A 13,863-nucleotide genomic window follows, 5' to 3' on the forward strand; every position below is an offset into this window, starting at 1 on the left:
GAGTGGCAGAAGACAGAGAGTGGTAATCAATGGACACTGCTCAACGTGGACTAATGTTATTAGTGGAGTTCCTCAGGGCTCAGTGTTGGGTCCGTTGTTGTTTTCTGTATTTATAAATGATATTGATGATGGTGTATCAGGCTTAATGTCCAAGTTTGCAGACGATACCAAGGTTGGCAGGGTTGTTAAGGACACTACTGATACTATGCTGCTGCAACAGGATCTGGAAAGGTTGAGCAGATGGGCTGAGAGGTGGCAAATGAAGTTTAACATTGACAAATGTAAAGTACTACATATGGGAAACAGTAACCCCAGATCAACGTATCAACTCTGTGGTACTACGCTGACAGTGGTAGAGAATGAAAAGGACCTGGGGGTAATTGTGCAGGCAGATATGAAGTTCTCTGAGCAGTGCAGACGAGCTGCAAGAGTAGCTCATGGTGTCTTGTCAATGATATACAGGAATTTTTCTAGCAGGGACAGGGATGTGATTATTCCCTTGTATAAGGCATTGGTCAGGCCACACCTTGAGTACTGTATACAGGTCTGGAGGCCTCATTTCAAGAAGGATGTAGAGCTGCTGGAACGAGTACAGAGAAGGGCAACAAGATTAGTGAATGGAACAAAGGGTTGCTCTTACAAAGAAAGGCTTAAGTTTTGCAAATTACAGAGCCTGGAGACTAGGCATCGGCGAGGTGATCTGATAGAGGTGTTTAAGGCTTTGAATGGCTTGAGCATGCTCAATGCCGATGGGATTCTTCCTCTTGCTCAGAATAATCACCTGAGAGGGCATAAATTCAAATTGAGGAAGGACGGATGTCGGATAGATGTGCGGAAATTTGCCTTTAGCCAGCAGGCGGTTGGTTTGTGGAATAGACTCCCATTGCTTGTTGTTGAAGTTGATAGCCTAAACAAATTTAAGGCTCAGCTGGACAGGTATTTCGAACGAACAGAGGGGTGAAATGGGAGTAGTGGTTGTTTTTTTTTTTTTTTTGGCTGATGCTGAATAAGCTTGCTTTCTTGCATCATATGCCTCTATTAATGCTAATGCTACACTCAGAGCATCTTGCCAACATCAGCTGTTTTGGCAACAAACAATAATTTCTTGGGTTATGAGTGATCAACGTGTGACAGTTAGGTATGCTGCTAGTGTCATGTGCATCTGAATGTATGTAGCACACAATAACAGAGCTTCTAACTTTGAAAAAGGTGTGAGCACGATGGGTCACAAAGTTGTTGACAGCAGATAAAAACCACAAAGAGTTATCAAGTGGGCATTTACATCATTTCATGCAGATCCAGCATTTTTCCTTTCAAGATTTGTGACTATGGTAGAGATGTGTCACTTTCAGCAAGAGAGAAACGAAACAATGGAAACACAGCTCTTCTCCCCTCCAAAGGAAGCCAGGTCTATTCCTTCTGTTGGCAAGGTAATGGAATCAGTTTTTTGGGATGCTGATAGAATTTTGCTAGTAGATTACCTTCAGAAAGGACAGACAGTCACATGGAATATTACACAAACCTTGAAGATTTGCATGAAAACATACAAGACAAACACCAAGGAAAATTCAGAAAGGGTTTGTTCTGCCAGGACAATGCACCTGCTCACAAGTTTGTCATATCCATGACTGCATTGCGTGAGTGTGGCTTTGAATTCTTGGACCATTCCCTATATTCACTAGATTTGGCACCATCAGACTTTCACCTATTTTCTAATTTGAAAAAATATCTGGTTGGCATCCATTTTTTCCACAATCTGCATAGCTGCTGCAGTGGATACATTCCTGGAGACAAAAGAAAAAATTTACTTTGCAGCTAGAATCAACATGTTGCAGCATCAGTAGCAAAAGTGTTGACTCCAAAGGGGATTACATTAAAAGTAATATATTATGAGACTTCTCAAATAAACCCTTCATACTCAGGCCACAAGCTTTTCAAATGCCCCTCATAAGTTTAATTGCTAATGCCAACTAACAGAGAATTTTTCTAACCTGTCCTTGTTGTGTACAGGCAATTGAAACTAATTCAATTCAATTACTTGTAGTTAAACAAAAAGTAAGACATTAGCAGTGCACACAGATGTTTTGAAGAAAATAATTCTAAACTGCTTCTTCAGTGTTGAGAGGAAGAAGTACATAGAATGAAGTACTAACACACTAAAATCAAAATGGACACAAAGTACACATGCTAATTTTCAAAAATTAGTATATATGCACTTAATTTTTAAAATCAAGAATTTCACTCAGCTGAAGAAATGCAAAAGTTTGGTGCCAAATTACAATCAGTACCAAGATAAGTATAATCCTTAAATATTTTTTTTCATATATTCTGTAGGTGTAAATACACCATAGTTTACCCATAAGTTTAACTACATAAGTAGTGTAAAGGTATCATTTGACTTTATCTCATATTGTGGCTACCTTCAACAACAAGACAACAGGTATTGCACTACTTCGAATAAACAATGCTTCTCTAATAGAGGAGACTACTGTTATTTATTCTCAGTGGGCACCACCACCCAGAGAGCACCGTTTCGGAGCTTATTGGCTCATTCGTCGGTGGGCGGGCAGGTACCCTGGTAATGCAAACATGCTATCACGGTTGCAAAGTTAATTCGAGAATATGAGATTATGGGTAAACTATGGTGTATTTACACCAATATTATATAGTTAAATCCAACCCATAACATATTATGCCTTGCACATTTAGTCTTCAAAATATTATTATTACCTACACCATTAGGCATCTCTCATATTGTGCAATTAACTTCGCAACTGTGATGGCATGTTTGCATTACCAGGGTACCTGCCTGCCCACCGATGAGTGAGCCAACAAACTCTGAAACGGTGCCGTCTGGGTGGTGGTGCTCACTGAGAATAAATAACAGTAGTCTCCTCTATTAAAGAAGAGTTGTTTATTCAAAGTAGTGCAATACCTGCTGTCTTGTTATGAAGGTAGTGACAATATGAGATAAAATGAAATGATGTCTTTACACTACTTATGTAGTTAAACTTATGGGTAAACTATGGTGTATTTACACCAATATTATATAGTTAAATCCAATCCATAACATATTATGGTTTGCACATTTATTCTTCAAAATATTATTCTGTATTTTGTAAATTTAACTATACAGGGTGTCTCAAAAATATTGGTACAAACGTTTAAGAGGGGTAGGTAACATCTAAAGGAATGTGAGTCGCATAGGAACCCATAACCGGAAACGTCACGCAGAGGCACAAGAAGCAGAAATGACACAAAACTGTAATTAGTGGCAAACATTTATTTGACATAATATTAACAATGGAGTACGAGATGGATGCATTACGAGATGGATGCATACAGATGCTCAAAGGTTCCACCATGAGACGCGATGCCTGCGTGACACCAACGCAGCATGGATTGGTGGACACGGTCGAACACACCTGGAGTTTCTTTGACAGTAGCAGCAGTGCAGACGAGTCTCGCCACGAGATCCATTTCTATGGTCTGAGAGGACAGTATTTAAATTCTATAAATACTGGGACCAACTGATGATGTTACCAACAGCAAATTCAAAATGGGAAGCATTCAAAGAACTTATCTTGGAAGCTACTAGGCTTTACATACCAATTAAGAAATATTGTTCAAGGTTTAGGCCTAAATGGATGTCAGATGAACTAATTAGACATGTGACAGAGAACAAAAATGCTTGGGATATTTATAAATTAACATGTGACAGAGAAGCCTATGATAGATATAAGCTGGTCTGTAACCAAGTTACAAAGGAAGTTAGGCAGGCAAAGGCAGATTACGAGAAATCTTTGGCAAAGGATGCAAAGAAAAACAGCAAAGAGTTCTTTACTTATGTAAACTCTAGAAGTAAGGGGATGAATCAGATTGGTCACTTGATATCGATGGTTCAACTGTGATGATCCTGCTCAGGTAGCTAACAAACTAAATGAATATTCTGCATCAACATTCACATATATGAGGAGTTCTTCAGGGAGGGGAAAGCCAGAGGTGTATTCAATAGTAGGCTAGATAATCTTGTAATAACTGAGAGAAAAGTGGAGGAGAAATTGTTGAAGATAAACACAAGAAAGGCACCTGAGGGTGGATGGAATCTATCCAGTTATATTAAAGGAGGTAGCAAAGGAAGTAAGCAAACCCTTAGTCATAATTATGAGAGCTTCCCTGGACTCAGGGGAGGTACCCATCAACTGGAGATGTGCAAATGTGACCCCAATCCACAAAGGAGGAGGATCAAAGGGAGAGACAGGTAATTATAGACCTGTTAGTTTATCTTCTGTTATAGGGAAATTAATGGAGGCACTGGTTAAGGAAGCATTGCAGGATCATCTAGACAAGACTTCAATTATAGCTTGGACACAGCATGGGTTTGTTAAGGGGAAGTCTTGTCTGACTAATTTGATTGGATACTATGATGTAGTCACAAAGGAACTGGATGCAAAGAATAACTTTGATATCATATATTTGGATCTTAGAAAAGCCTTTGATACTGTTGCACATGGAAGACTGCTGCACAAATTGGAGCAGTGTGGTATTGGGGCCAAATTGCTGCTATGGATAAAGGGATGGTTGAGTGGGAGAAGACAGCGAGTGGTAATCAATGGACACTGCTCTTCATAGACTAATGTTATTAGTGGAGTCACTCAGGGTTCAGTGTTGAGTCCATTGTTGTTTTCTGTATTTATAAATGATATATTGATGATGGTATATCAGGCTTAATGTCCAAATTTGCAGACGATACGAAGGTCGGCAGGGTTGTTAATGACACTAATGACAGTACACTGCTGCAACAGGATCTAGAAAAGTTAAGCAGATGGGCTGAGAGGTGGCAAATGAAGTTTAACATTGACAAATGTAAAGTACTACATATAGGAAGCAGTAATCCCAGAGTAACAAACCAACTCTGTAGTACCACAGAGTTGATTCATTACTCGTTAATGACAGTGATAGAGAATGAAAAGGACTTGGGGGTAATTGTGTAGGCAGATATGAAGTTTTCTGAGCAGCGCAGACCGTCTGCAAGAGTAGCTCATGGTGTCTTGTCAATGATATACAGGAATTTTTCTAGCAGGGATAAAAGGAGGTGATTATCCTCTTGTATAAGGCAATAGTCAGACCACATCTTGAGTACTGTATACAGGTCTGGAGGCCTCATTTTAAGAAGGATGTAGAGCTGTTGAAACGAGTACAGAGAAGGGCAACAAGATTAGTGAATGGAACAAACGGTTGCGCTTACGATGAAAAGCTTAAGTTTTGCAAATTACAGTGTCTGGAGACAAGGCACTTGTGAGGTGATCTGATTGAGGTGTATAAAGCCTTGAATGGTTTGAGCATGCTCAATGTTGATGGGATTCTTCCTCTTGCTCAGAATAATCGCCTGAGAGGGCATAAATTCAAATTGAGGAAAGACAGTTGTAGGATAGATGTGCGTGTTTGCCTTTAGCCAGCTTAGGTGGTTAATTGTTGGAAAAAACTTCCATCTGTCGTTGTAGAAGTTGATAGCTTAAATAGATTCAAAGCAGAACTTGACAAACATTTGGAGCGAGTGGATGGGTGAAATAAAGGGGGGGTTTGGCTGATTCTATATAAGCTTGCTTTCTTGCATCACGTGCCTTTGCTAATGCTAATTACTGGAGTGATGTTTTGTCCAAGCTTGAGTTCTAGTTCAGGATGAAGGTTCCATTTGCAACAAAAGTGGATGCAAATGGTCTTCTGAGGCAAGAACCTGAAACAATTAGCCATTGTCCAAGAGTTGATGTGGTCAATGCAATTGCCTGTGGCAGTTTTCTTTCAATTGTTGCATGACTCTTCTTGCATGACTATGAAAAGATGCTAAAGTCAACAACATAGGTCGTTGTTCTGTAGTGGAATTTACTTTGATGGCAAAAAACATAACACTTACAACTAATCCTTATGGTACTCACTTCTCTTAGGAAAAGGGATGAGAGAGTGTGGATCCAACACAAACCTTGAAATATTGATTTGCGTAAAAGTTTTTAATAAAAACAGGGAGCTGCCCTCTGGGACCGAGGCCAATAGGTCTTTTAAATGCCAAATCTCCAAATTGCACTGTTTTTTCCATATCAAAAAACAGACACCAGATGTTCTTATTTTAGGAAAGCATCATGAATTAAATCTAATTAAATGATCCAGAGTAGATCTGTTTTTTTGGAAGCTGTATTGCATGCTGGAAAAGAGGTCTTGATTCTAAAACCACATAACAGAAGCACCGACCAGTCTCAGTCTCTTTCTCTCTTACAGATTTTACACAAAAATGTCAGACCATACACGCATAGTTGATAGAAATTTTTGGAATCCTTTCCTGACTTAGCAAGAGCAAGAATAGTTGCTCTTGCTAAACCAGAAGAAGAGCAGTTTCCAGATGCCTTGAAAATTGCCTTGAAATATACGTGGTCTCAATTCTAATCTCAACGATGTCCACTTCCAGTCTGCTGAACCCCATGTACTTTTTCTGACAGAGTCTCAGTTATTGGTTGATTCAACTACTGCTCATCACAGTTGCCCAAATTATTCGCTGTATGATTCCTTTCGCATCAAAGGTGGTACTTATACACATGACCATTCAGATATTCCCTGTCAGAGACTTGGTAATTTGGAATCTCCTCTATTCGACCTTCTCTGGCTTAAAATCTCTCTACCTCATTGTGTCAAATTCATCAGTTGTCTCTACCGTTCTCCCAACTCCACTAATCACTTGGCGCTATTTCACTTCCTATCTTTGCAACTTGACTTTCTCCAAGTCCAACTTTCCTAACAGTGAGGTAATTTTCCCTGGTAATTTTAATGTTCACAACTCCAGCTGGCTTCCGTTTTCTAGTCACACTGACTCAGCTGGTCGAGATACAAAGGCTTTTGCAATTACTAATGAGCTTGCACAGATTGTTCATTTACCTACAAGAATACTGGACAATCCTAAACATACAGCCAACACGTTTGATCTTTTTCTCACAAACAACCCTTCTAAGTACACGGTCGAAGAGAATGGTCCTTTAGGCACCTCAGATCACAACTTGGTGGTTGTCTCTTCCCAATGGAGCCTTTATCTCATGGCTATTCCCAACCTTGTATTGTTTGACATTACAAGAATGCAAAATGGAATGACCTGCAAAATTTCTTTTCTTCTTTTCCTTGAACAGATTACTGTTTCAAAACTTCTGATGTCAACGTTTGCTCAGACCGTGTCAGTGAAATTATTCTTGTAGGAATGGAATCCTTTATTCCACATTCCACTTTAAAATCTCGTCCCTTATCTAAACCTTGGTTCTCCAATAAATGTGTTAAGACTGTTCAAGAGAAGAACACTGCATGTCATAATTGGTTTGTTTCCCATTCTTCAGATTCATTTTCTGCCTACACCAAAGCTAACAACAACTGTAAAGCAGTTATTAATCAGTCCAAACTAGATTTTGAACAGGCTAAGAGTAGAAAACTTGCTTCTTGCCCTAATGGTAGCCAAGCCTTCTAGTCTCTTGCCGAAGCTATTGGTCGTAACTTTTGCCCATCTCTGTCAAAACCAGATGGTTCTGTTGTCACTTCATCCAAGGATAAAGCTGACCTGCTAGCATTCCATTTTTCTTCCAATTCATGTATTAATGATCTTGGTAAAACACCTCCCACCATGCTCCATTCAATGCCTCCTGTGGTCGTCTGTCATAAGGATGTCAGAAGGATTTTGAAGAATCTTGATGCTAAGAAAGCTCCAGGTCCAGATGGTATTTCTCCACTTGTTCTCAAAACTGTGCTCCTAAACATACTCCTGTTCTTTGCCATCTTTTTTCACTTTCTTATTCCAAAGGTGTTTTTCCTTCTGCTTGGAAATTTGCTCATATCCAGCCAGTTCCTAAAAGGGTGAGAAATCCCTCCCATTCAATTATCGTCCAATTGTAATTACTTCTACTGTTTTTAAAGTAATGGAGAAATCAATTAACCACCAACTCGTAAACTACCTAGAAACCTTCCATCTGATCGATGATCACCAGTATGGATTTCGTCAGTGTCAACCTTCTGGTGATATTCTGGCTTATGTTACCCATTTATGGACAAATTCAATGGAAAGGTTCAGTAAAACACAAGCAGTTGCTCTTGACATCTCAAAGGTTTTTGATCGTGTTTGGCATAAAGGTCTTCTAAACAAGCTTCCATCTTATGGTTTGCCAACTGTTTTTTGTAATTGGTTATCCAGTTTTCTCTTTGAGCGCTCACTGAGGGTGATGGTAGATGGCTCTCTGTCTTCTAACTTCTCCACTAATGCTGGTGTCCCCCAAGGTTCAGTTCTTTCCCCCACTCTTTCCTCTTGTATATTAATGATCTTCTTCCATTGACTGGAAATCCTATCCATAGTTTTGCTGATGATAGCACATTGCATTACACTTTCCATTTTGAGAAACCTTTCAATCAGCTTCAACTTCTCGAATATCCGCTACCAATTCCTTAAATGCTGATCTCAAGGTAATTGTCCAGTGGGGCAAAGACAACTTAATTGATTTCAATCCTTCTAAAACTCAGTCTTGTCTTATATCTCACAAAAAGGATTCTTCTGCTCCTATGCTTATCTTTGGTGACACTCCGATTTCTAGTCAAAATGATATATCTCTTTTGGGGATTACCCTGACTTCTAATCTCTCTTGGCACAAGCACATTACAAATATTGCTTCCTCTGCATCTAAAAAAAAACTTGGTTTTCTCTTTTGCTCTTGGCGTTACTCTTCTTCCAAACAGATGTTCAAATCTGTACAAATCACAAATCCAACCTACCATGGAATAGTGTTTCCACATCTGGGGCAGTCCCCCCAAAAACCTCTCTTTCTCAGACTTCTAGATTTCATTCAGGAGAGGGCAGTTAGGTTAATTAATGACTCCTCTCTAACAGAGTCTCTCCACTTGCTGTCTCATAGACATACTGTTTCTGCTGCATGCCTTTTCTATAGATACTTCCATGGGCACTGTTCTTTTAATTGGCTTCTATAATTCCCGCTCCCTCTTTCAAAACAATCTGAACATGCACTGCCACAAACCAACATCCATTTACTGTCCAACTTCAAACTCACAGAACCAACTTTTCATCTTCCTCGTTTATTCATTCAACTGCCATTTTCGGGAACAACCTTCCTTCATAAGTATTTCCTGAAAATAACAGTCTACAGAAGTTCAAGTCAAATGTAAACAAATATCTTCTTTCCTCTTCTCAACCTGCAACCCAAGCGTGGTACTAAGTACTACAAGTTCTAATACCTCTCGTGTTTGGGGTTTTAATTAAAAAAAAAAAAAAAATGGTTTCAGATTTGTATCATGTGTTCTATTTACACAATAACATTTTAATTTTATAAAGGAGGTTCGTGGATAGCCTATTTTTGCAGAATTGAAAATCTTTGCAGGCTACTGGTCAAAATTAACTATACAGTCCTTTGGTAGAGGTGTTTCCTTCCCCCTCTTTTTGTATGTATGAGACAAATCACGAACTTAGCTCTGTATGCAGACTTCTCACAGTACTTAATTTTTTGAATTCTGGAAATGGCATTTTTCATTTTGGCAATTTTATTGCCTTGCTAAATGATGCGCAACAATGGAACTGCATCAGACAGCCCAAATAACTTTGGAAACATTACTTACCAGCAGTGATGAAAGTATTAATGACATATTGTGCCATCTGCTATGTGAGTAATCCATGGTCATCACAAGTCTAATTAATATTACTGTAATAACCTTGATGTTCACTTGCCTTCATTGCCAAAGCCCGCTGACCAAATAAAATATCTATGTGTGTCAATTACCACTGACACACATCTAAGAAGGCTGAAAATATAAAAAATAAACTCATTAAAGTGTCTGATTTGGAGAGGTCATCTAACATGTAATTTCTAAAAGTAATGGCCAGAATCCAAGCCTGAACATCTACAAACAAAAGATGTCCCTTTCAGAGAGGTGTCCATTAAGGGAGATTCACTGTATCACTTACAGTGAATTTGGTTTTATATAGCAAATATAAACAATGATAGAATACAACTTTATCAAATAAAACAGTTTCACTGGAAATAAAATAAAAAATCAAATTTACAATCTGAAACAAAACTTTAAAAAGTTTGAAACTTTCCCCTCCAAGTTGCTCATGATCCCTCTGGAGATCACAACCCACAGAGTGAAAACCCCTACCCTACAACACTATACCTCAATAGAGGTTGCCTAACTTCCAATGTGGTATAGTGCTGTATATTTAATTTAATTTTTTTTTAACTAAAATTATTTCTTGGACAAGAGCAGCAAAACAAAGAATATGGCTCAGATCAGTGAGGATGCCTTGGGCTCCAAAACACAGACCTCTCCAGACAAGTTACAAACGACTAGATTTTCATGGAAGCCATTGAAATGTCAAAATTCTTCTGAAAACAGTAAATATTTATTAACTATGGCAAGGTACCAAAATTCCATGCACTCATCTCGGTGTGCTCCAAAAAATATACTAGCTTTGCCAATATTATCACATCAACTGACACTTAAAAAGCAACTTTATAAATCAGTAATAATACAAATATAATTACTACTCAGGAAAAAACTGGCTAGAAAAACAACTGAAGAATATGAAAAAAATAGAAACAGTTTTTGCATTTTAAGCCAAGAGAAAAATTATCACTAACCATATTTCTCTTCTTCTCTATTAATTATTTCTAGAACTGAATATTTTAGGCCATTAAATGAGAAATTGCAATCTCTGTATCTGGCTAATGGCAGATTAAACTGAAAATTAAGTGGATTTCCCCTTCTTGATAAATATTCAATAGCCTGACCGCCATTCATTGCTGATAATTCTTGAATATTTTTTAATTTCAGTCTTCTTGCTATCTAAAAATGAAACAGAAGAAATTTTGGTGAAAACTAATTATTATAAAAAGAAATAACAGGAAACAAGAGATAAGACAAAAAAAAAAAAAAAAGGTATAAAAATTATTCAGTCTAAAAGCTTTCAGACTGGAATAGCATGAAGACTTTCAGATTATCATTTACCTCCTTCTGCTATTTTAAATTTTTGATCAACACCTTGTACCTCATCTGCTGAACTTGGACTAGTTTTTGCCTAAGAATAGCCAAAAATATCTGGAAAATGGGAAAATGTATTCCTTGTAACACCTCATAGGATTCACTCTGTATATTACATTTTCTATTAATATTTCATTGGTCATGGTAGAAACTTATTATAAACTGTGATAAAATTAAGGAATAAAGCCCAAAATAAGAAGGGCATCTTTGTTGATTACATACAAAGGGAAATAATGAAAATTTAAAATGGTGAAGAAGAGAGAAAATATGAGAGTGATTGCATCATTTCTGTCAGAGAGAAAGAGGGCTAGGGATTTCTTCATGTCATTTAATATTACCAGAAACTAAAAAAATAGCAAAACCTATGCTCAGATCATATACAGTTTAATGAAAAAAAAACAACAATTGCGGAAAGTAGCTCAAAAATAAATTTCTAACTAAATAAATCTGTGGCTCATGCCAATTACAGTAAGACCTTGACTCAGGCTTCTATAATCATGGTTAATATCTGTTAACTGAGCAATTAGACCATAGCAAAAAAAAAAAGGTGGGGAGGGGATTCAGCACAAATTTTTAAAACAATGCAAAACTAAGCTTGATGCGAAATATTTGTGTCAGTCGATGGCACTGGTCTCAGAATTGTTTAAATGACAGCTTTTGGCCGTGGGTCATGTCATGTTCAATAAGAGCTTAAATTCAAATATATTGATAAACCACAATGCTAAAGTTAAAATAATAATAAATAAATAGAGAGAGAGTACACTCTTAGTAACTCAAATTTGAAGAAATATAATAAAAAAAAAACACACGCACCAGGTTAATGAAAATTTTATCAAATTTTACTGATTTTCTATTTAAAATAAGTTATTATAAAATCAAAACTGAAAAAATACAGTTAAGTCTTCTTTTATAAAGTTTTTAGCTCTCAAAATTTAACTAAAAAAAAAAAAAAAAAAAAAAAAAAAAAAAATGTATAACTACAAACTATATTAAAAATGCAAACTTACACACACAGTTTTATTTAAAAAGTATGGTAAATTTTCTTAAAATTCTTTAATACATAGGGATAACTAAAATATTGTAATGAGGGATTACAACAACATCTTCGCTGTGTGTGTGTGTGAGAGAGAGAGAGATTGAGTGCATGAGCATGTGTTGTACCAAGTTTTAATCTGTTGCTGCATACCAGTGTTGATTGAGATGATGCTATGTTTTACTACTTACAAGTGGTTTCAAATGTTTTGTAAAGGAAAATTTTAACTCAAAGAAAGTTGCCCATCAACAGCCTAAAATTAATTAAAAACATCAATAAAGCTTGCCCATCAAAAGCCTAAAATTAATTAAAAACATCAATAAAGCTTGCCCACACCATCATTCAATTGGTTCAACGGCTGACCATTTGAGAAACTGCTGAGATGTCTATTGGTTCAGTTCAGAACACTTTAACTGAGGCTTTTGACACCAGGCAAGTAAGCCCCAAGTTTGTTCCATGCATTCTCACTTGAGATCAAAGATAGCATTGAGTCCTCTTTTCATCTAAGTTCAGGCCAAATGGACAGGGTAAGAATTAAGGGTTGTTGTTGTTGTTATTTGGTTTTTAGGAGCATTAGCAACTAAGGCCATATTGCTCCGGGATATGCGGTGGTCATTCCCTGAATGACCTTTCCGCATCCTCCGTATTTGGTGGTGACGGGCTCGAACCCCGGTCTAATCAAGAAGCGTGTGCTACGCACTGCTGCTCCTTCCCACCTGGCTACGGAGGCGCCAATTAAGGGTTAACAGTACCCGAGCCCAAAATTCTTCAAGGAACCCCCCCCCCAAGCTGAGACCTAAATATTACATTAATTAAATTCATTTTTAATAATCAGCAAAAAATCTAAAAACTTAAAATAATAAAAATGCTTTGTTTTATTTATTTTTTATTTTATTATGTTAGAATTGACTTGTTTCTTTGCATCTATATGGGTATACACTAGATATGAAGGTTGATATGAAGTTGTGTTGTTTAAGCGAGCTGTGCCAGAATCTACATTTTTAACAAAAATTACAAGCATAACAGGTTGTGAGCCTTTGTGCACCTTGAATATGAAAGAGGCAAAGGTTCAAAGCTCCAACTGGAAAACAACACTATCACCAAGGCCAATAAAGGCACAGCAATCAAAACAACATAAAGATCAGGTTAATGAATTTTCTGATAATGAGGGGGATGGTATTACAGATTTAATGCAGCCTATTAACAAGAGTTTTTTAAAATGGCTGAGAAACAAAATCTGTTGTACACATTGTGAAAAATGTAAAAATGGTTGGCACCTTTACCATAACAGCACAACATGCCATGCATCACTCACTATCTAGCAGTTTGTGCCCAGAAAAAGCATTCCATTCCCATCATGTCATACCCACCTGATTTGGCATTGTATAACTTTTATCCATGCCCAAAATTAAAAAGGGAAATGATTTGAGTTGCTTCAAGCAATCCAATCAAGTAAGGCAGACTGCCTAAAAGTATTCATGAAGACAAACAATCCATGTACACCTGGTGATTTTCATTCATTATATAAGGAAAGAATTGAGAGGCTTGACATAGATATTTTATGTGGTCAACACTAACTATATAATGGAATTTAACAGTAATAAATTACAACAAAAGTGCTTCTTCAAAAGAATTAGTTTAAACACTTACTAAAATCAAGGTTGCCCATTTCTAATCCTGGGGTTAAAAGTCACCAGTCAACATTAGGGTTAGAACTGGGATCTCATAGGAATCAATGCTGGATTTGCTCCTTTTTATGAATTTCT

General features: G+C 37.2%; 1 protein-coding gene across 2 annotated transcripts in view; it reads right to left on the minus strand.

Moving 5' to 3' along the window:
* Tcs4 (Threonyl-carbamoyl synthesis 4) overlaps positions 1 to 13,863 on the minus strand; it is a 344,103-nt gene that overhangs the window by 203,663 nt on the left and 126,577 nt on the right. For both annotated transcript variants that reach the window (XR_016546994.1, XM_090374528.1), the window contains exon 5: positions 10,665 to 10,869. Coding sequence is in view for 1 of the 2 variants with exons in the window: in XM_090374528.1 (XP_090230654.1) it covers positions 10,665 to 10,869 (205 nt within the window). In the remaining variant the exon portion in view is untranslated. The remainder of the gene's footprint in view (positions 1 to 10,664; positions 10,870 to 13,863) is intronic.

This window comes from Mastigoproctus giganteus, chromosome 1 (genome assembly GCF_048544385.1).
Source record: "Mastigoproctus giganteus isolate SK-2022 chromosome 1, ASM4854438v1, whole genome shotgun sequence".
NCBI classification, from domain to species: domain Eukaryota; kingdom Metazoa; phylum Arthropoda; class Arachnida; order Uropygi; family Thelyphonidae; genus Mastigoproctus; species Mastigoproctus giganteus.